We start from the raw sequence: 22,070 nt of genomic DNA, 5'->3' as shown, positions 1-22,070 counted from the left end.
AGACAGTATGTCATAAACTTAAATAGTTGATTTGATATTTTAAATACATTTTATATCTACATTCAAATATAATATAAACAATATTGTGAAATCTTGAAGGAATGAACTTGCTTTATTATTTACTCACTGGTGTTATAAGTTAAGCAATAGAGGGTACTTCACAAATCACAAAGTATGCAACTATTTAAAAAAAAAATCTGAAATCAAAATAGACAAAAGACCATACACAAATTCAGAATGACCAAACCATTTAAACAAACTTCATTAATGTGTAAAGTTTACAGTAATGTAAGAGTGTCAGAACATGTTAAAATCTTGTTGTAAAACTTTGTTTTTGCTTGGATTCAGGTATCCTGAACTTTATTCATTGTCTGTTGACTGAGTAAATGGCAACTTACCAGTTGTAAATATAACACTTTGATACAAAGGAATGTTCAATGTGGAAACACATTTCACTACATAGGAAGAAATACTTATTTTTATAACCCAAATCATTGGATAATATTGGAATCTGCATTATGGTAATTTATCAATATCAGAAACCTTTTAACAAGATATGGTGTTTAGGACCAATTATTTCATTTCAGAAACAGTGCAGTACAGCACTATAACTACTACTCGTTATAAATTTTTCTTATGAAAGATTTGCATGCAAAACATTTCTATTTTCCATTCACATTTGTATTTTGAGATAACAATACAAATAATGCTGCAAGAAGGTGTTACATAAAATTTTACATAGTCATTGCCTTTCAGGGATATGTTGCTAAAGATTTGTCATTTAATCATTGGTATTCTACTTAGATTACTCATAAGTACACAGCAAATGATTTGATATGTTTCTTTAGTCCATAGCAGATGGACTGACAATTTGATCATGCAATGTTCGTAGGTGCCGTAATAGGTTGCTTTTAACATTGAACCCTTTAGTGCACACAGCACACACATAAGGTTTTTCACCTGTGTGGGTGCGTTTGTGGATTACCATTGATGCACGTGATGGGAAAGTTTTGGCACAAACTGGACAGCGCTTCCGATCCCCTGGAAAAAAGAAACCTTGTCTTAAGATTTAATATCAATAAAGCAAGTTCAGTACTCAATATGTGTCCCTGATTATTATATGTAATGTTGTAAGCATATTAAATAAATCATGATATGCCCAAATCATTGCCACGAGAAACCATTTCAAACGCCAATTACATATGTAACAGATATCATTCATGCCTCATAAGATGTTTCATGGTGTGCACTGCTCATACCATTTCTGTTATATGAAAGTGATATGTAGTTAATCAACACTGATCTCCGAATTTTATGTCAAAGTTTACATAGCACCTGTAATGAAATTTATCACTAGGCCAGATAAGTTGTCTGGCCAGTTAGTTAAAAGTGCTATCTGTGGCTGGGGCAAGTCGTTGTTCTCAACAGTTCTTACCACCAACAAACATGTGGAAGCATATTTTTGGACCAACATACTGATTAACAAGGTATCTGCCAACCAAAGAAACTATAACATCTCAACAAAAAGCACCAGAAAACAGTTGCTTTAATTCCACATTTAGCCAACAATTTATGCTAAAAGATTACTGCAATGAAAAAAAAAAAAAAGACAATGTAGCCTTCCAAAACCACATTATAATCAAACAGCTCTGTTGTCATACTACACTGGGGAAATGTTAAGATGAAATCAAACTTGCATTTCAAATAACCAATCTGAGAATAAGCTTCAGAACGCAGTACACAGTATGGTCATGAATTTGTCGTTCCCTAGAACAGTTCTTTAAACTTACCCATTTAGGTGATTTTTAAGTTAAGAGAAAATACACATAGGAAAGAAAGGAAGAAATTTCAAAACAGTTAAGAAAATATCTTACTCTCACTGGCATAAACCTACCTTCATGTAGCTCACATCTGAAAACAAAAACACGCATCCAGTAACTTGACACAATGCCTGTCAATTGCAACCACCTCTGAAAATGTTTTGCTAAATATTTTGGAAGAAAAAGAAACTGTCACATCTGACAAAACATCCTGCCATTATTTTGAACAGACTGACTTAAAAAACCAAAAATTTCACCAACATTCTCCTAAACCTCTAATGCTGAAATAGTCCTTAGTAAGCAATTTAACACAGTAATGCAATTTAGAAATGTAATTAGATTTAGAATGTGATGAAACTATAACAAGAAGACAAATGCATGGCTAAAATGGAATTAAGACAATGTGGAAAACAGGAAAAGATTCTTTGAAATGAGAAAATAAACTTTTAAACTGACTGGGAACACTAATTTCTGCCAAACCTTTGGAAACAAGATTAAGTTCACATTAGAATGCACTCAGTACCATGACACCCTTCCGATAAAAGATGAAATCGAATAACTCAAAAGCGAAAAAGCACCTTGGGAGGATTCCATAACTGCAGAACTTAAAAAATACTCAAATAACAAATTTCTGGGCTAACCTGTATCATCCAAATTATTTGACTAACAGAAAATTGCTTGGAGAGTGGAAGACAGCCTTAATCCACCCACTGCCCAAAGCACATGACAAAATTTATTGAACAAAAATAGAGGAATTTCTCTCCTACCAACTGCCAACAAAATCTTTATCGATTATGGCAAAACAACTCGACCCTCAAATTGTGAAAATCAATGTGGTTTTATAAAGACTAGATCATGTTCAGAACAGATTCTCAACATAGTCAATAATGTATCTGAAAAGATAATCTAAAACTTTTTGTTGACTTCAGGAAACCTTAATGACTGTCTGTAGGACGTCTGTCTGGAATTCTCTACAAACTAGACTCAGTGTTATTTTAATTAAAGCTGTGATTTCACTAACAAACACTAATTCTAAAGTGAAAATTCTTGAAATTTTCATATCAAAACTAGTCAGACTAGGTGATAGTCTTTCCTGATACTCCCTTAACTGTTTTCAAACAGCTTTTACTACACATACGTGAAAGTAAAGTACTTGGTAATGTCAAATGACAAAACTCAAAATAATATCGCAAAATGTCCAATACATTACCAACAAAATTCAACAAATTGACGAATTTCTTATTGGAAGTAGATTTCATATTTTTCTTGTGAATGGATTAGGGTGCAAAAGTGAAGAAATTTGTAGCATTAATCCAAGTGATTATAAAACTGTCAGTGTGTATTGTATGAAGCAATGTAGTGGTGGTGATATTTATGTCAAAAATAATGTCCCGTGTGAAAAAAAAATTGACTGGGTAGATAGATTTGCATGAGAGATGGTTTCTGAAATAGCTTCAATAAGAATAAAGCTCGGAATTAGCAGTTTAGTAATAGCTAGTCTGTATAGATCCCCCTAACAGGAAAACTGAAGAATTCTTTTGTTATTTGCAGGACCTTGTTGATAAATTTTCAACTTGTAAAACACAGACTATAATACTAGGTGATGTGAACATTAACTCCTTAACTAATAGCATAAATTATCTTAGATATATTAATATGTCCCAGTCCTATAATTACACCCATGTGAATTTAACACCAACAAGAATAACATGACTCTCAGACATGTAATGACCACGTTATTACAAACTTAAGCAAGGGAGACCTTGAGTTAGAACCATTAAAAACCACATTTCAGATGATAGTGCATTATTCCCAGAGCTCCATACAGACAAAGAAATAGTTATCTCATACATTAAAGGAAACCCTTGCACACACTAACTGGAATCAGGTGGGCCTATATGAAACAGAAGATATTAATGGAAACTGGGACAAATTAAAAAAAAAGACCATAATCAAGCATGCTCAGTGGTAAAAAACCTAAGGAAAACTGACAGTTCCAAGAATCTTAAACTTCCCCCTAACGTGATAAAATTAAGGAAGATATGAAGGACTTGGATATTCTTTTTAGACACACCAAACTGCAGTACTTCCAATCTAAATACAAAGCCAGTATAAAATTACAGGGAAGCACTTATGACATTAAAAGCACAGATGAGGCAATCCAGCAATATTAGCAAAACAGCATGGAATATAGTAAACAAAGAAAGCAGGGGGAGTGACAATGCAGTGTGCAATAATATAAAAATAAAAGGCAATGGAAAAATTGCTGAGTGACTCAAAGGATGTATGTAAGAGATTCATAGACCAATTTGGTAAGATGAGTAGGGAGGATGTGATTGACCCACCACAGGTGCTAAATCTCAGTGATTCATTCTTCCTGAGGTGTGTTACAGAATTGGAAGTCCTGAAAACCATTTCAGACTTAAAAGCAAATACATCTGGTGGCTGGGACAATGCAGTGATCTAAATCTACATGAATACCTTGGCAGAGGGTTCATCAAACCACATTACAATAATCCTCTATTACTCCAGTCTCATACAGCACGCAGGAAAAACAAACATATATCTGTCCGTGCTAGCTCTATTTCCCTTATTTTATTATTATGATCGTTTTTCCCTATGCAGGCTGGCGTCAACAAAATATTTTTGCATTCGGAGTAGAAAGTTGTTGATTGAAATTTTGTGAGACTATTTCGCTGCAATGAAAACTGGCTTCGTTTTAATGATGTCCACCCCAAATCCTGTATCATTTCAGTGACATTCTCTCCCCTATTTCGCGATAATACAAAATGCGCCCTTCCTTGAACTTTCTCATTGTACTCCATCAGTTCTATCTGGTAAGGATCCCACACTGCGCAGCAGTATTTTAAAAGAGGACGGACAAGTGTAGTGTAAGGAGACTGTTTAGTAGATCTGTTACATTTTCCAAGTGTCCTGCCAAAAAAACACAGTCTTTGGTCAGCCATCCCCATAATATTTCCTGTGTCCCTTAACTGTAATTCCAATGAATTTTGTTGAATTTATGGTCTTTTGATATGTTGGATTTTTTGTCTAATCGAAGTTTAATGGATTCCTTTTGGCACTCATGTGGATGATCTCATATGTTTTGTTTTTTAGGGTCAATTGCCAATTTTTGCATCATACAAATATCTTTTCTAAATTGTTTTGCAATTTGTTTTGATCTTCTGATGACTTTACAAGTCAATAAGCAACAACAGCATCTGCAAACAACCTAAGATGGCTGCTCAGGTAGTTTCCTAAATTGTTTTATAGATAAGGAACAGCGATGGATCTATAACACTACCTTGGGGATCACCAGAAATCACTACTGTTTTACTCGTCGACTTTCCATCAATTATCACGAACTGTTACCTCTCCGACAGGAAATCATGAATCCAGTCAAATAACTGAGACGATATTCCATAAGCAAGCAATTTCAGTACAAGCCTCTTGTATGGTACAATGTCAAAAGCCTTCTGGAAATCTAAAAATGTTTTCTAAAGCCGCGTGTGTCAGTATACCATTATCTTCAATAGACAATTCTGTTTGAGGTAATGCGTAATATTTGAATACAGTATATGTTCCAAAATCCTGCTGCTTATCAATGTTAACGATATGGACCTGTAACTTAGTGGATTATTATTACTACCTTTCTTGAATACTGGTGTGACCTATGCAACTTTCCAGTCATCGGGAACAAATCTTTTGTCGAACGAATGGTTGTATATGATTGTTAAGTATGGAACTATTGTATCAGCATACTCTGAAAGGAATCTAACTAGTATACAGTCTGGAACAGAAGACTTGCTTTTGTTAAGTGATATAAGATGCTTCACTACTTCAACAATATCTATTTCTACATTACTCATGTTTGCAGGTCTTCTTGATTCAAATTCTGGAATATTTTCTTCATCTTTGGTGACGGAATTTCGGAAAGCTGTGTTTAGTAACTCTGCTTCGGCAGTGCTGTCATTGATAGTATTTCCCTTGCTATCGCACAGAAAAGTCATTTATTGTGTCTCGCCACTAGCATAAATCACATCCGACGCGAATCTCTTTGGATTTTCAGCCAGGTTTCAAGACAAAGTTTCATTGTGGAAACTATTATAAGCATCTTGCATTGGCTTAATAAAGCCATTACAACATCTAATTAACAGCTCTTTCAGTTATGTGTCATTTCCTAACTTTTTAAAAGTCACTGAAATACAAGATTGGTGCATAAAAATGGAATAGCTACTGGTATACAAAATTTTACACCTATTTCATTAACATCAGTATTAAGTAAGTTGTTGGTCAGACTACTTCTTGATCAACTTAAATAATTTTTCTGCAAGTACAATCTACGAAAAACCCTCTCAGCAGGGTTTCAGGAAGGGTAGATCTACAGTAACAGCTCCAGCAATATTTTTTCAAGTGGTATTGGATAAACTCATCCTATCCAAGGCCTTTGACTCTAAATTATTCCATTCTTCTATATAAATTAGAAACTTATGGAGTCAGAGGAGTGCCATCAGATTTGTTAAGATCCTTCCTTGTTGACAGGAGACAATGTGTTAAGCTGTATCATACAACTGGTGGACATGCATAAACAGTAAAATCATCTTATAAAATTCTTAACTGTGGAGTCCCTCAGGGGATGCATTATCAGGTTTCTTTCTGTTTGTTGCATACATCAATGATATAATAAATCCACAAAATGCAAACCTAATAAATTATGCCGATGGTACCTCTTTCATAAGCTGGGGCTCTACAAAACAGGTAGCAGTGGAAAATAATGCAGAGAATATTACCCTCACCGTACAATATCTGACCAAAAACAAATTGGCACTAAATAAGGACTAGACAATTCTGATGGAGTTTCTGCTAAATTATAAATCAAAACAAGTGGACACTGAACCGGAGTTATCAGTTGAAACAATTGTTTAATATAAATTTCTGGATATTATAGTAGGTGAACATCTTACATGGAAGGAGCACATCAGTAATATGCATTAAAACTCTCCTGTTACAGCTATCGGCTAAAATGCCTTTCTAGCAGAACAGAGCCACCTGTCTTGAGACACACCTATTTTGGACTCATACACTCCCATCTACAATATGGTATTGAGACTTGTGTCAGGGCATCAATGGTATACATGGATAGGGCTTTCAGAGCCCAGAAAAGAGCAGTTAGGATAATAGCTAACATTAGTAAACGTTAGTCCTGTAGAGACTATGTCATTACGTATAACAGACTAACAGTGTATTCATCGTATGTTCTTAGGACTATACAATTTATAAAAGAAAATTTGGAGCATGGCATAATCAACAGTGAGATCCGTAATTATAATACGAAGAAAAAGAAGAGGATTGCAACTTAAAGATAGTAATAACAGAACAACATATCATAGTACATTTTCTGCTGGAAGACTTTTTATAACAGGCTGCCAAGTAATATAAAACTGTTAAATGAAGACATTTAAGACAAAATTAAAACAACTGTTAATTGATAAATGTTTGTAGTCCATCAAGGATTTTTAATGTTGTGCATAATTTATCTTTATTTCTAAGCTCTTATTAATGTCTGAGTTCATAAACAGACTATGTCCATGACTGTAAAAGTTATTATGGACTGGAAATCACAGAATGGAAAATTTTGGGTCCAGGAAAAAGGATGAATCCCAACAGAGTGACAGATAGACTATTCACTTACTTTGGTAAATTAAAAATTGATAACACATGATGCAAGGAAGTTGGAAGGAACATGGACGAACTTCGATTACTCCAAGAGATATTTAGCTTTGACTACCACTCAGAAATAAGTTAGATTTCCACGACGAACCCAAGAAGACTGGAGCCATTTGGGCAGAAACAAGAGAGAAATGTGGGGAAAAACCCAAAGGAGAACCAGTTGAAAAAACTCTAGACCATAGCGGCTCATTTGTAAAAGAAGAGGATGAGGAGAAGAGGAAATAAACAACTCGGTCATATCTTTGGATGTTAAGCACATCACCACTGACAAGTACGTAAGATCCATAATTAATATGCTAATTAAAACTCGTAGTTAGATAATTATATGACTGCTACTGGCAAATTTTTTGGCATGTGCTAAATAAAAGGCAAGTTAAATTATATAAAAAAGCAGCAATCACATTAAGTAATATGAAACACTATACACTACAGATAAATGTATTTTGAAAGATATTTTGTCTTCTGCAATGCAGATGCCACTAACCTTGGACATGCACCTGATATTTTTCCAGCAATAAATAAATAAAAAATTAATACTAACAATGGAAAGTCCAGATTGGAAAATCAATAAAAAGAAAATGACAGATTGGTTCTCTCTGTAAAGATGACATGTTGAGTTGCAGACAGGCACTACGAAATGACTGTTACACACTAAGCCTTCAGCCAAAGCTTTCCTCAGAAAAGAAAGGAAGAAACACACACATTCAACCAAGCAGGCATACCTGAGGCTATCTACATTCACTCTGACTGGACTGGCAGTGTTAAGACAGATAGTTCGGCTAGAGTGGCTGGAGGTAGTAGACCTGTTCACGAGATATGCCTGCTTGTGTTTTGTGTGTGTTTTCCTTTCTTTTCTGGAAAAGGCTTTTGCTGAAACCTAAGTGTTTAACAGTCTTTTTGTTGTGCCTGCCCACAATGCAGCGTTTCATCTTTATGATGAGTAGCAATGTATCCTTTTCATAACTGTTAAAAGTAATCTGTATTGGGCAGCATATGCAAATAAGTATGACTAATTTCCAAAACTTGTACATAACTGGAGAAGAAAAATTTCATATTTTGAATGGCAATGTTAGACAGTTTGAATCTGCCTCAAGACCAACACACACAAATGCTGTACTGTTGTCAGTCACATTTTGTATATAACGCTTTAGTTCCAATGGAGTCTACAGTAACCATAAATATTCTGAATGGTAACTCTGGCATTTGATAGGTTAAAGATGAGTAGAGAGTTGTCATGCAGACAATTTGTATAAGTCATCAGAGTTCAAATTCCCCCAAGGAACGTAGTTTGTAAAGCATGGCAGTCATGATGATGATTGAAAAAGAACACAATTCGCACTATTCCAGGAGACCAGTTTCAAGAGTCTTACGCTGCCATCATCTGAGCTTATAAAACTTTTTATACTCCCCACATATACACACCTTCATAAAAATCCCCTTGATAAAATGCACACACATTGTAAAATGCATACAGTTGTTAAAGTCTTCATACTGTCCATGCACATTGGTGATGAACGTGGTACTCACAAGCTTGACGCTGACTGGATTTTTATCAAGACATGTACACGTGGGGAGTGCCTTTTATGCTTTGTCTTCATGTAATGTAACATGGCAATTTTATAAGTTCCATAAGACCAGATGATGAGAGTGTAAGATTGTTGAAACTGGTCATCTTGGAACAATAAATGTGCCTATATTCTGATCACGGCATACAAAGTATGTTCATTTTCAACCGTACTGATTACCCAACAGCACAGCATCTGTTCCTTACATGATGATGTTTACTGTGATTTGCTTTTCGTATGTATTTAACCAAGAAAATTGCAATTAAACCCAGTAATACAATATAATAGTGTTTAAACTGGCTACTGTGGCTGTTGTATTAAAATTTTGACATTGTAATGGCCAGAGATTTCATCTGCGTGCACATATGAAACTACTCTTTGACTGCTGCAGCAATGTATATGGAAGTGTTATTTTGAAGATGCAAGTGTTCTGTTTTACTACAGAAACAGAGTAGCCAAAAATGATTTACCTATCTTCTCCCAGTAAAACCATAACAGAACCCATCGAAAATGGATATGATTACCCAAACAACTAAAGAAACTCCAACATGATTTACAATTGAAGAAGACTGGTAGAGATTACTCACTTTAACTGCTGTTGCCCAAATGTAAAAAAGGCTAGCAATCGAACAGAGTAAAAAACCCTCTAACCTATGCTACTGTTTGACATTGGTTAGGAATGTATGTTTTGTGCCCCATACATCACTGTGATTCAGCATTCTATCATATCCGATGTTAGCTAGTTGTCAGTTAATGGTGGCCTGGAAATGAAGACTGGCACTTAATAAAAATAAATACTTGAATTAGTTGCCCTCCAATAATAAAGCAGTATAAAGAATTTGAAATAAGCAATGCCACATACTGCAGCAAACAGCTGGTGTTTTCTCCACTGCTGTACAACATAAAATTTGGAAATTCTTTGTGTCAATGTTATGGTTACTGAGAAAAGCCACAAAACTGTCAGTTTTCCATTGTCAAAATGTGACCTGAATATTGGATTAAACCTGTACAAAAATTAATATATATTTCCAGGAGCACAATATCATAGGGGGAAACAAACAGAAAATCTGCAGAAATTTGCAGTTGATTCATTTCAAACAATTACTGCCAAAGATTGCAACAGGACAGTAAAGCAACGTAAAAGTATATTGGAACTATAGGTCTCAAAAACATGAAATTACAAGTGCTCCCACTTCTGAAAAGCAGTGATGACTGAAGAATTGCACGGAGATGAATGTGATAGATCCCTGTGTGATAAGTTTTCCACTTCCATTATTCTCGCATTCTTATTGGCATGAGAAGACTACATGTTTTTAATTGTGTGTACTGAGAAGTGTATGAGTATGTGTACAGTCCTTCACGGAGTAAAACATTTGCTCCAAAAAACTAAACACAGTTGCCATTTCTCCGGTTGCCAGCACTGGCACAAAGGAGGTCAAGTTTGCTTACCCCTCTCCTCTCCACAACGTCTCTGTATGTGAGGAAGATTCTTTCTGCACCTTGCACCTGAACCATTTTTAGAAGGCATGCAGAAAACTCGTGCAAGTAGTGAATGCAATAATTCAAAGTGTCTCAATGAGTACCAAGTAGAAACCACACACTGATCCCAAAACTATTGAAAAAGCTGAATGTGTTGAGCATTACGCTGGATTAACAACAGCAGAAATTCCAAGATAATATGTACAATGAATTGAATTTCTGTGAAGTCATATTATTGGTATGTGGGAAGAGGAAAGGTTCTGATCAATTAGCTAATGCATTTGCTGTGAGGTGTCAGGTTGTTCAGGGAAGTTTCACATGTTCATCAACTTCGATCCTCATGTTGGTGGCATGCAGGTTTCCTCATTGATGCCAATATTGTACCTAGAGGTCCGCTGGGATCATCAAGAACCATTTGGCAGTGCCTGGACTCATTTCCAAATTGTGTTGAAATTACTTGAAGTGAGCTCAATGATAATCTACTTTTAGTTCTGCCATGTGTTCAATGGTCCAATTGTCAGTATCCAAAGATTCACAAATTATCTCAACATTTTCATTTGTTTGGGCGGCTGACTAACATCTGGAACAATGTTCTGCCCTCAAATGACATACACTATTCTTGAAGCAAGAAAACCATTTGTACATTCTAATTTTTCCTGTAACTTAATATTTGTAAACTGTTTTCAACATCCTGTTTCTGTAACATTTTTCCTGAGCAGGAAACACAATTTCTCAACTGCGGGGGAAAAAAAAAACAACAAGTGTGAGGGAGAGACAACACCAGACGTCTTCCCCTTTATACGTCTGGGACACATGCAGCCTCAGAAACAACTTCAGGCAGAGGTCACAAAGAACACTATTTTGTAAAATGACACCTAGCACCTTCATGATGATCTCTTTGCAACCCTTTTGGTTTCAGTTTTCACAAGGTATTTTAATTGCTTAATAAAATCTTACCATACGTGTATGACCCAGTGAATATGACCATATATGGTGTGTGACCTGTATAACGTGGGATAAAACACATTCGTGTGACACCATTGCTTCAGGGTGCTCATGTGTCTAACCTCAATAGGGATTACATTAAACAGAGAATGACAATTCCATTTTTCTTGTTTGTGGAGAGACATATTCTTCACTCCACAGTGATTGTTACAATACGTACATAAGGACAGGAGTTTCCTCTGTCTGTCCCCTGCTCTTCAAAAGTGACAAAGTAAAAAAGCCTCTGTAATCTTGTACTTCTGAAGAAATAAAACATGTTTTGGCCTGCTTTACATCATTTGCGAATGTGTACACTTAACTAGTGTTTTAATGCACTTCCATCATGACAGTTGTTTGCAATAAAGTACCATATTAGCTATGAGCCATTATGATGAAATCATCCACACACCAATATCAAACTATGGGTACTTGAAAATTGATAATATAACATACCTGTGAATTTGTGGCCACCTCGGATATTAGTGGCACACCTGTTGGTAGCAGCGAGCTGCTCATCTGTGTGCTCCTCCTGGATGTGTCGCACCCATACACCTGGAGTGTCAAACACTTGCTCACAAAGCTCACATTTCAATGGTGGAAATTCAGGACCATCTTCATTGCCCTGTGTGTCGTATTCACCATATTACAGTTGTTTTACATTAGTTTTGTCATTCTTTTTGCCAAAAACTCTTAATATGAGGGACATTTCATAAATGATGCACACTATGTTTTTTACTTACATGTTTATTTCTTTCCAATATCTCTCTACAGCCCTTCGATATGGCCTCCCTGCTTCTCTATGACTGAATCTCAATGTCTTGGAGGCTCTATTATTCCATCCAGGACACCCCTGCTGCTCATCTGTTGAATGGTTCAGGTGATGGTGGTAGAATGCTCTTCCAGAGAAAGATAATGATGTCAGTGCATAGGTTTTTCTCAACTTTGGAAACGAGGATGCAGCAACACTTCCAATCCGTATTTGTGCAGTTTTTGGGCTACAACATTGCCAATATGTGAGTGAGCATTGTCGTGGAGAATGAGTGGCCCAGCCTTGAGAGCAACTGAGCAAAAATCATCATTTGTTGATCTTTGAGCACGGTGAAATTTTTTTCGATGTGGATAATCTGAAGCCCGCTACTCATTGGACTGTAATTTCAACCCTGGTTGTAAGGCTCTAATCCATTTTTCATCAATAGTGACAATTTGACACAAGAATCCTTGAGCTTCACAGTTGAATCATTGTTTGAGCAACATTGCAATGTCCATGCGTTTCTGTTTCTCTTCGGCAGCCAAACATTGAGGGACCCATCTCGCAGAATTTTATCTCTTCAAATCATCTGTCAGAAAACGGAATACCGATGTTGGGGGAATTACATGAGTTCAGAGAGTTCATCATACGTTGCACCGTGATCTTCCAGAGCATCTGCCTGAAGTTTCACAATTAGTTCATCTGTTGTCTTTTTGACCTTCCAGGTCTTGGATTATCATCAATGCTCATATGACCACCATAAAAACCAATAACCCAACGTGAAAATGTACTACAGCCCTGTGTAAACTCACCACAAACTTCACTTAACACACTGTGGATTTCTGCTGTGTAAAATTTCAGTCTTGATGTATGACTTCTGGTCTTTAACACTCAACAGTACATGAGACCACTGCAGGGTCCATTTCTACCTCTCGCCTATTTTACGTAGGAGTACACAGTGAAAATACAAAAACATACGCTTCCTCCTCAAGCTCCCAACTACACCTCGTAATTTTTGTTGTTGCTGCATCAAACGATCCACCGTAACACCATCTTGCGCATTATTTATGAAATGTCTCTCATACTTTATTGACCATAATCAGAACAAGTTATACCATCACTTAATTTGTAAAGTTATATGGCTGAGTATTTCAACGAAATTATTACTGTCATTTGTTACATGCAAAAAAAGGGTGATTAAATAACAAGCATTGCACATCAAAATATTATCCTTCTTCCTCTGGTGCTTCAGTATACCAAAGAAAAAATATATAAATAATTAATGAAAATAGTTCTCACCAATTTTATTGTAATATGTCACAACTAGCTATATGACTGGTGTAGTTTACCCCATATTTCTGTATGGCAATTACATTAACACCTACAAAGCTAGGATAAGTCTGGAAAAGCTACACTTCTTAAATAAGAGTTTGAAGATTTGTCCTTGTTGTAGACGATTCTCATGGAATATTCAGTTTGAGGCAATACAATTACATAAAATCAAATTAACAAATAACTGTGGAATTACAATTTAGTGAAAATGTCCTACAAGAAGGCCAGTAAATTTGGCATCATATATGACATGTACACAATGGTTAATGAAAACATTATGACTCCACATATATTGTGCAAAGAAACACATGCTGTTTACATGGTGACCTGTAACACAATTTTTGAAGGTGTCAAAAATATACATAGCTATATCCATAATCTGCAAACCACCATAAAGTTCATGGCAGAGGATATGTCCCATTGTACCAATTATTAGGGGTTATTCCTACTCCATTCACACACAGTGTGGGAAGAATGATTGTTTGAATGCCTCTGTGTGTGCTGTAATTATTCTAATCTTGCCATCACAATCCCTATGTGAGTGATACACAGTGGGTTGTAGTATATTCACAGAGCCATCATTTAAAGCCGGTTCTTGAAACTTTGTTAGTAGACATCTGAGAAAATTTAGTCTATCTTCAAGAGTCTGCTAGTTCAGTTTCTTCAGCATCTGGGTGACACTCTCCCATGGGTCAAACAAACCTGTGACCATTTGTTCATACATTCAATATTTGGTAATAGTACTATTTGGTATACACTTGAGCAAATACACTAGAATGGGTTGCATGAGTGATTTGCAAACAATCTTTGTTGACTAATTGCACTTCCCCAATATTCTAACAATAAGCCAAAGTCTACCATCTGCTTTTCCCATGACAGCCTATGTGATCATTCCATTTCATATCCCTACAAACCATTATACCAAGCTATTTGTGCAAGATGGCTGGTTCCAACTGTGACTCATTGATATTACAGTCATACAATACTATATTTTTTGTTTTGTGAAGTGCACAGTTTTCCATTTCTGAACATTTAAAGGAAATTGCCAATCTTTGCACCACTTTGAAATCTTATCGACAGCTGACTGAATATTTATACAGCTTCTTTCAGAGAGTACTTCATTACAGATAACTGCACCACTCGCAAAAAGTCTGAGGCTACTATTAATTTTACCCACAAGGTCATTAATATACAACATGAACAGCAAGCATCCCAACATATTTCCTGGAGCACACCCGAAGTTACTTCTACATCTGATGATTACTCTCCATCTGTGTGCAACTACATCCATACTCTGCAAACCACCATGAAGTGCATGGCAGAGGGTACATCCCACTATCAGTTATCAGGGTTTCTTCCAGTTCCATTCTGTATGGAGTGCATATGCCAGGGTGAAATATCATTATATTTTCTTTTATTTAAAAACACTGAGGTTCGACAAATCACCTGACAGATGAATCACTGGGAATATGTCTCATTCCTTCACTTAGTCGGGTTATGGTTATGATCAGGGAGTAGAAAGCCCAAACTGCACCAACCACAACTTCAGCCACAGTACACAAGGCCATTTTACTTCTTTTTCCTCAAAGAGGTGAGATTAAATAAATAGAAAAAGATTAAAGTAAACTATCACTGGTAGGTTGTCAAAAGGCAGTACAAAAAAACTCCAAAACTGTAAAACAACAACAAATACTTCCATTTATTGGCAGTGTCATGCTGAGAAGTTTAAAAACTTAGGTCTAGTCAGCAGCATGATAGGTGTCAAATGAAAAGAAATCACTGTCTTGGATCCAAAAGTTATTTATATACAAGTGCCATCTATGCCTAATATTGTGTGTAAGGTCATAAACATGCAATTATAACGAAGTTAGAAACTGAAGAAAAGAAAAATATTCACACTTGTTCACTCCTTTTCCCTTAATTATGTTGTATTTTCCTGGCATATAATTTTAAATAGAATATTACTTGATTTTTCACTGTGTGCTACAGTTCTCAACTGCTTCTCAATGCCAGTGAAGTACAGTTATCACCATTTCTTGCATTTCATTAATTCTTACTTGCTTCTCTGTCTAAAATCTCATAAGTTTCCTCATACTATTCTGTTTTTCCCCTTCCTTTTCCAGAACTTCTCAACCCATTTAAATCCCCCTGCCACCCCTTCTAACTTCAGACTATATCTACCTCTCAGATAACTTCAAACAATGGAAAATTCAGGATGGAATGTAACAATAAAAGAGAAGGAAAGTTGCTACTCACCATATAGCAGAGGTGCTGAGTCGCGATAGGCACAATAAAAAGATTCACACAATCAAAGCTTTCGGCCATTAACGCCTTTGTCAGTAGTTCGGACACACACGCACACACACACACACACACACACACACACACTCACGCAAGCGCAACTTGCACACACATCTGTAGTTTCAGAGAGCTGAAACTAAACTGCGAGCGGCAGCAACAGTGCATGATGGAAGTGGCGAATGGGTGGGGGTAAGGAGGAGGCTGGGGTGGGGCGGGAGAGGGATAGTATGGTGGGAGTGGCGGACAGTGAAGTGTTGCAGTTTAGATGGAGGGCAGGAGAGAAGGTGCGGAGGGGGGAGAGGGTAAGTAGCAGAAAGGAGAGAAATAAAAATAAATTAAAAGAGTGAGTGTGGCGGTGAAATGATGGCTGTGCTGTGCTGGAATGGGAACAGAAAGGGGGCTGGGTGGTTGAAGACAGTGACTAACGAAGGTTGAGGCCAGGAGGGTTACGAGAACATAGGATGTATTGCAGGGAACGTTCCCACCTGCACAATTCAGAAAAGCTGGTGTTAGTGGGAAGGATCCATACGGCACAGGCTGTGAAGCAGTCATTGAGAGGAGGAGTGTCATGTTTGGCAGCGTGTTCAGCTACAGGTGGCCACAGTTTGTCGTTGGCCGCTCATGTGGACAGACAGCTTGTTGGTTGTCATGCCTACATAGAATGCAGCACAGTGGTTGCAGCTGAGCTTGTAAATCACATGACTGGTTTCACAGGTAGCCCTGCCTTTGATGGGATAGGTCTTGCATCTAGATCTATTACAGGGGTATGAGCCATGAGGTAAGGGATTGGGAGCAGGGGTTGTGTAAGGATGGAAGAATTAAATACCCTGAATCAGTCAACTACAGAGGGGTTAGTCCTGTTAAGAAACGTGGTCAGTGAACCCGAGTCATAAGCTCTATGCATCGAGAAAGCACAGAGAAATTACTAAAGCTATGGATGAATTCACTACAGCAAAACTGACAACACTCTTCAAAGTAGAAATTGCATCTTCAGAAAAAAATGAACCAAAGCACTCATGCAGCTCTTGTCAGGAATTTTTCACAAATATCAGTTCAGCTGTTGAATATTGTGCATCCTACAGTGAAAAGGTGCAGGCTTTAACTATTATTCCATAGACATTTTCAAAGAAAACAATTTTGAACCACTTTCCATTAGTATCAAAGTACATGGTAGACAGATCAAGAAATGTGAGGTCTGTAAAAGAAGTCTGTGGAAGACCAGATCCCTATTATGGTCATCCTGTAGAAGCAGCTCAAGTTCAAATAGTGCAGTCATTTTATCTGGAAGATAAAATGTTCTTGCCAGAGTGCCAACAAAAAAGACACTGTAACTGTAACAGTTGAAGCTCAAAAAGTTGTGAAAGTGAACAGATACATGACTTGTACTATTAAAGAAACTTTTGCAATTTATAAGAGCAACTATACAACTTCACATACTGGAAGATCAAAATTTTATGCATTACGGCATAAGTGGGTAGTTCCACATTCACCTAGAGATGGCTGTTTATGTGTGCATGGCACAAATTTTGAACTTTGTGTGGCACCTTTGAACAACTTACTGGAGCACGTGACATATGACACCTTGGTTGAGCGAATGAAGTCATTAGTAGTCTGTGACGTAAAGCGAGAGACTTGTTTGTTTCAAGAATGTGGTGACTGCCCTAGAAAGGGAGGACTCTCTTTACAGACACTTGGCCTGGAAGACATAGCAGATAACTCTGCAGAAATTACAAATGCGGCATGGGAGGAAAATAAACTAATTAAGAAAACCATTGCCTTTGACAGTTACACTGATGAACTTGGTAAATGGTCAGTGAAAGCAGTAACACAACAGCATCTAAAGAAATTGCAGCACCACATTGCAGAAGTGAAAGGGTGTGTATAGGCTGAAGAACTATGTTTAGTGCTTCACTGTGATTTTACTTAAAACTGGTCTGTAATTCTCCCACAAGAAGCACACGAGTGTCTTTGGAGTAACAACCAGGTTTCAATTTTTTAGGAGTGACATATTTTCAAAGCAAGACTACAAGTGTTGCAGTTACAAGTGATGACACAGGGCATGACTCAGCACATGATTTGCTAGCAATGCGCAAAATTCTTCAACTGTAAACAGTGGCTGAGAAGATCATCATTATTTCTGATGGTGCTCCTAGCAATTTTAAAAATCGTTACCAGCTGTTTGAATTGAGTAAGTTGCTTGTGCCAAATGGCTGGGTATACAGTGCTACTGGTCAGGAAGAGGCCTTATGATGGTGTAGGAGACCGACTGAAGCGCCAGGCTACAAAACATGATCTTTCCAGACCAAATACAACTGTGATTCAGAATGCTCCGGATTTTATGAGAGTTGTGAAATCTTACACACCCACAGCCATCATTCTTTTGTCCAAAGATGAATCGAAGAATTTTGTGAGCAGAAACAAGAAGAATGGTTCAAACAACTACTCCTGTGAAAGGAATTCAGAAGACACATTTCTGGAGTCAAAGTGATGGGTGAATTCATATTGCACGCACTTTAAAGGGCAAGAAAGAAGAAATTTTGTTTGTTCGGCCAACACCTCAGAAGCAGCAGGATAATATTCAGATTCACAACCTGAGAAGGGGGATGTACGTGGTGTGTTTGTATGACTGTCATTGGTGGACTGCAGAGATTATAGACACCAGTTATGAGTTAAACGAAACTGTAGTGAACTTCATGCTACCACATGGACCAGCTGCTGGATAAAGGTTTCCAGCTGAAGCACAGTAACAACGTCATCAGTGCTCACTTCCTGCTCAAAATGTTTTGAAGATTGTAAGTTCTCCAGTTCCTATTGGTTCAACAGGAAGGCATCACCCTATATCAAAGGAAGACACTGAAGGAGTGGAACACATTTGTAGTTCATTGACTGGCTAATTTCAGCACAAAACAGAGTCCACAGAAGCTGTATAAATTGAAACCTTTAAGTCTGTGAACCTTTCACATACATTTTGGAACTGTTTAAAATGCTTAGAAATTGACTCTCTTACTCATCTTTTAAAACTAAAATTATGTTAAATAAGGTTAGGTTTTGATTTTTATGAGCGTGTTATGTATTAATGTGGTAATAAAAGAGGTTTTATGTATGGCAAAAATTTCCATTGTTTACAAAAGCTGTTCAACCTAAAAGTGGAAGTGGGGAATGTTGTACTATATAGTACTGCTAAACAGAAAAAAATCAAAATTTTATGGATTGGCATTTTTGAATATAATTCTTTTCCATAAATTATAAAAAAGTTCAGAACACTATAGTAAAAGAACTTTGACAGATAAATCCTAATGGAGGATTTCTTCATAATCATAAAGGAATTATATTAAAAAATATCTAGAACTGTTCCAGAGAACCAGCATTTTCAATTTTTTCCCAAAATTCGCATCTTCAAAATGGTATGTGCAATGTCACCTTGGGAGGGCTGTATCTCGGAGCAGAAATTTTTTTGGAGGAAACACACACACACACACACACACACACACACACACACACACACAAAAAAAAATGTGTTCCTTACTTAGTCCTTAATTTTATGCTAAATTCAATACTATCTGAGACTATGAAGGTAAATTTTTTTCCTAGTCTGCCTGAATTGATATGGACTATGCCTAAGATTCTTATAAGTTTTTCCACAGTACGAAACAGCAAATTAATCTGCAAACCATAATCTAAATGTACATTTCTCTTGTGCAGAACATGAGTCCATTCAATAATGACCTTTCACAAGATTGATACCAGTTTGAATTTATTAATAATTTAATTGCAAATAGAGCTTTTGTGCTCTTCATTAGATTCTGCCTCATTATTATCCACACAACTTTTTCTTCTGAAATTAATGTCTCTTGTCTTCAAAATATGAATCTTTACTTTTTAACCCATTAGTATTGCTTACAAGCCTCACCACAACAATTCCTTATGGAAGCAACAAAATACTGTTGTTATTTAAAGCATTAACACATCAGATAATCAATAGCATCTGAGGCACAAATACATTGTAACTGCAAACAGAAAGTTATTATTATGCTTCTCTTTCAGGATAATGCAAATTGCAAGATAAACTCATAACATTCTCATCTGCAGTATTCTAAATCACTACAAGAAAAAGAAAATTAACACTCATAGCCTACTTATTTACCCATTTACAACAATTGACAAAAAGGTTCAGTGTTTCAATTTACTATTATTATGCTAATTTTTAGCTTATGTTTAATTTCTTCAGAACATTGATTATCGAACTGAAAGGCTTGAGTAGTGGTAGTTTTATGATTTTAGTTGTTAAATTATGCCTGTAATTAAATAATAAGTGTGAATGAACAATATCACTTGTTAAATTATGCCTGTAATCAAGTAGCAAGTACGAATTAACAATGTCACTTACAAGCAAACAAGTTTTAACCTACACAAAAACTATTTACTGTTACTCTTGTCTCAACAATATATTCATACATTTAAAAATGAGTAAATGAGGTAATTTACTAAATGAAATTGTGGTGCAATTACCTGTGAAGGTCTTCTATTATAACGTTTCCGTCTACCATCATGTTTTTCATGGAAATTTTCTATATGGCGTACCCAGTCACCTGGAAGACTAAATGTTTCATGGCAAAGATCACATGTGAGGGGTGTATACAAGGCAGAGGGTTCCTGTACATGTACAGCCCTTCCTTCACTATCATGGAAGTCATCTTCCTCCTGTAACATGTACAATTAAAAACTTTGAATTTTGAAATGTGCACTGGATTATATTTATTCTTCAACAACAACGGCACACACAGAAACTGACTTAAAAGCACTATGAAGTGGACATTTTTCACAACACTTACAGACTTAACTGTCACTTCTGGATGCATATGACTTGCTATTTCTTCTTCCATTGGTTCAGACAGTTCTGTATCTACCCACTCTATAGGTTCCTGTTTTACTATCAACTGGACAGGATTCAATGGCAAATTATTAGGCGGGTGCTCAGAAGAACTGTCAGTCAGAAGGTCTGCTTCGGTAGGACTCTTGCTGCTAACAGCACAAGGAGTTACTTCATCTTGCTTTTTCTCTGGATTCTTGTCCTCTTTTCCATTTGAAGCTGTATCTACACTTGCTGTTTCCTTTTCGTTACATGCATTCTGGTCAGTTGTAGCAGTCGAGGAGGAATCCTGAAATCTTGAACCTGAGGATGTTTTCCTCTGACACTTCCCTGTTGCCTCAGTCTGTATCTGAAGAGGAAATAATCTCTGTACTGAGGGTTGGACATTGCCATTTCTGTCCTGTACCACCTGATTTACTGTATTAGTCCTTTCATGGCACAGTCCCTTTATACCTAAAATATGTGCAGCTCTCAGGATTCCATCCAGCTGTCCATAGCTCACTGTTGCCTCTCCGCTGTACATATACTGAACCAAAATCTTCAAAATACGGTAAGGGATTTCTGAGGGTAAAACAATTACAATGGGGAAATTGACTGTAGGTGGGTACACAGCTTTGAGTAGCTGCTGAAGATACGAACTGCATGCTGATAATACGAACCGATGCGCCGATATCTGTCGTCCGTCCACTGTTGCTAAACACACGTCGGAAAATAATTCTGACCGCAGCAAAGTGGCTACGGATGAATGAAGATGTGTCCCGTAACTATGCCACTTCAGCTGAAAGTTATCTGCCGCTGCAATAGCCATGGTAATGCTGAAAATAATTTTCATAGCAAGTAAGACATCACTCAAGCACAGCGCGCAACAATAATAATATCGAAAGAATGGTAAACAGAACGATAAGTTACGATATGTTCCAAGTAGCTGGCGACAGGCAAACGGATGGCAAACAAAGCTAAACAGCGTCCAGCCGGTAACGTAAACAATATTTTCATTCGCGTCTGTCAACAACAAATATGTAACGTCATTTTTCAACTTACCTTTTTATTTAAACTGTTAGCTGTCGAACCAGCGCCGCCTAATAATGAAAATCGATCACCTACGACCATTATCGATTTTCGGGTAGGATGGCCAATGGTGTTTCAACATTATCCATTGATCGGTATTGGTTCCCGGCTATTGGGACAGCGAAGAGTGCGAATACGTATAGCGTCAAAAGAGCATGTGTAAAAAGTAATGA

The 22,070-nt window shown here is 36.8% G+C and overlaps 1 protein-coding gene across 2 annotated transcripts; it reads right to left on the bottom strand.

Annotated features, from left to right (window-relative positions):
• Positions 1–93: 93 nt before the first annotated feature.
• Positions 94–21,994, bottom strand: LOC126284029 (zinc finger and BTB domain-containing protein 17-like). Of its 2 annotated transcripts, none has more exons than XM_049982582.1 (5): positions 21,871–21,994; positions 20,792–21,644; positions 20,469–20,660; positions 12,032–12,200; positions 94–1,041 (listed from the first exon to the last, which is right to left on the bottom strand). In XM_049982582.1, exons 2-5 carry the CDS (start codon positions 21,635–21,637, stop codon positions 845–847), a joined length of 1,404 nt encoding a protein of 467 aa, XP_049838539.1. In that variant the 5' UTR covers positions 21,638–21,644; positions 21,871–21,994; the 3' UTR covers positions 94–844. The 2 variants fall into 2 exon arrangements, with proteins under 2 accessions (XP_049838539.1, XP_049838540.1); XM_049982583.1 differs by having other exon boundaries at positions 12,032–12,130; positions 21,871–21,959.
• Between the last annotated feature and the right edge of the window lie 76 nt (positions 21,995–22,070).

This window comes from Schistocerca gregaria, chromosome 8 (assembly GCF_023897955.1).
Source record: "Schistocerca gregaria isolate iqSchGreg1 chromosome 8, iqSchGreg1.2, whole genome shotgun sequence".
Lineage (NCBI taxonomy): Eukaryota > Metazoa > Arthropoda > Insecta > Orthoptera > Acrididae > Schistocerca > Schistocerca gregaria.
The sequence above is the reverse complement of the archived record's forward strand: the minus strand, read 5'-3'. Positions and strand labels throughout refer to the sequence as shown.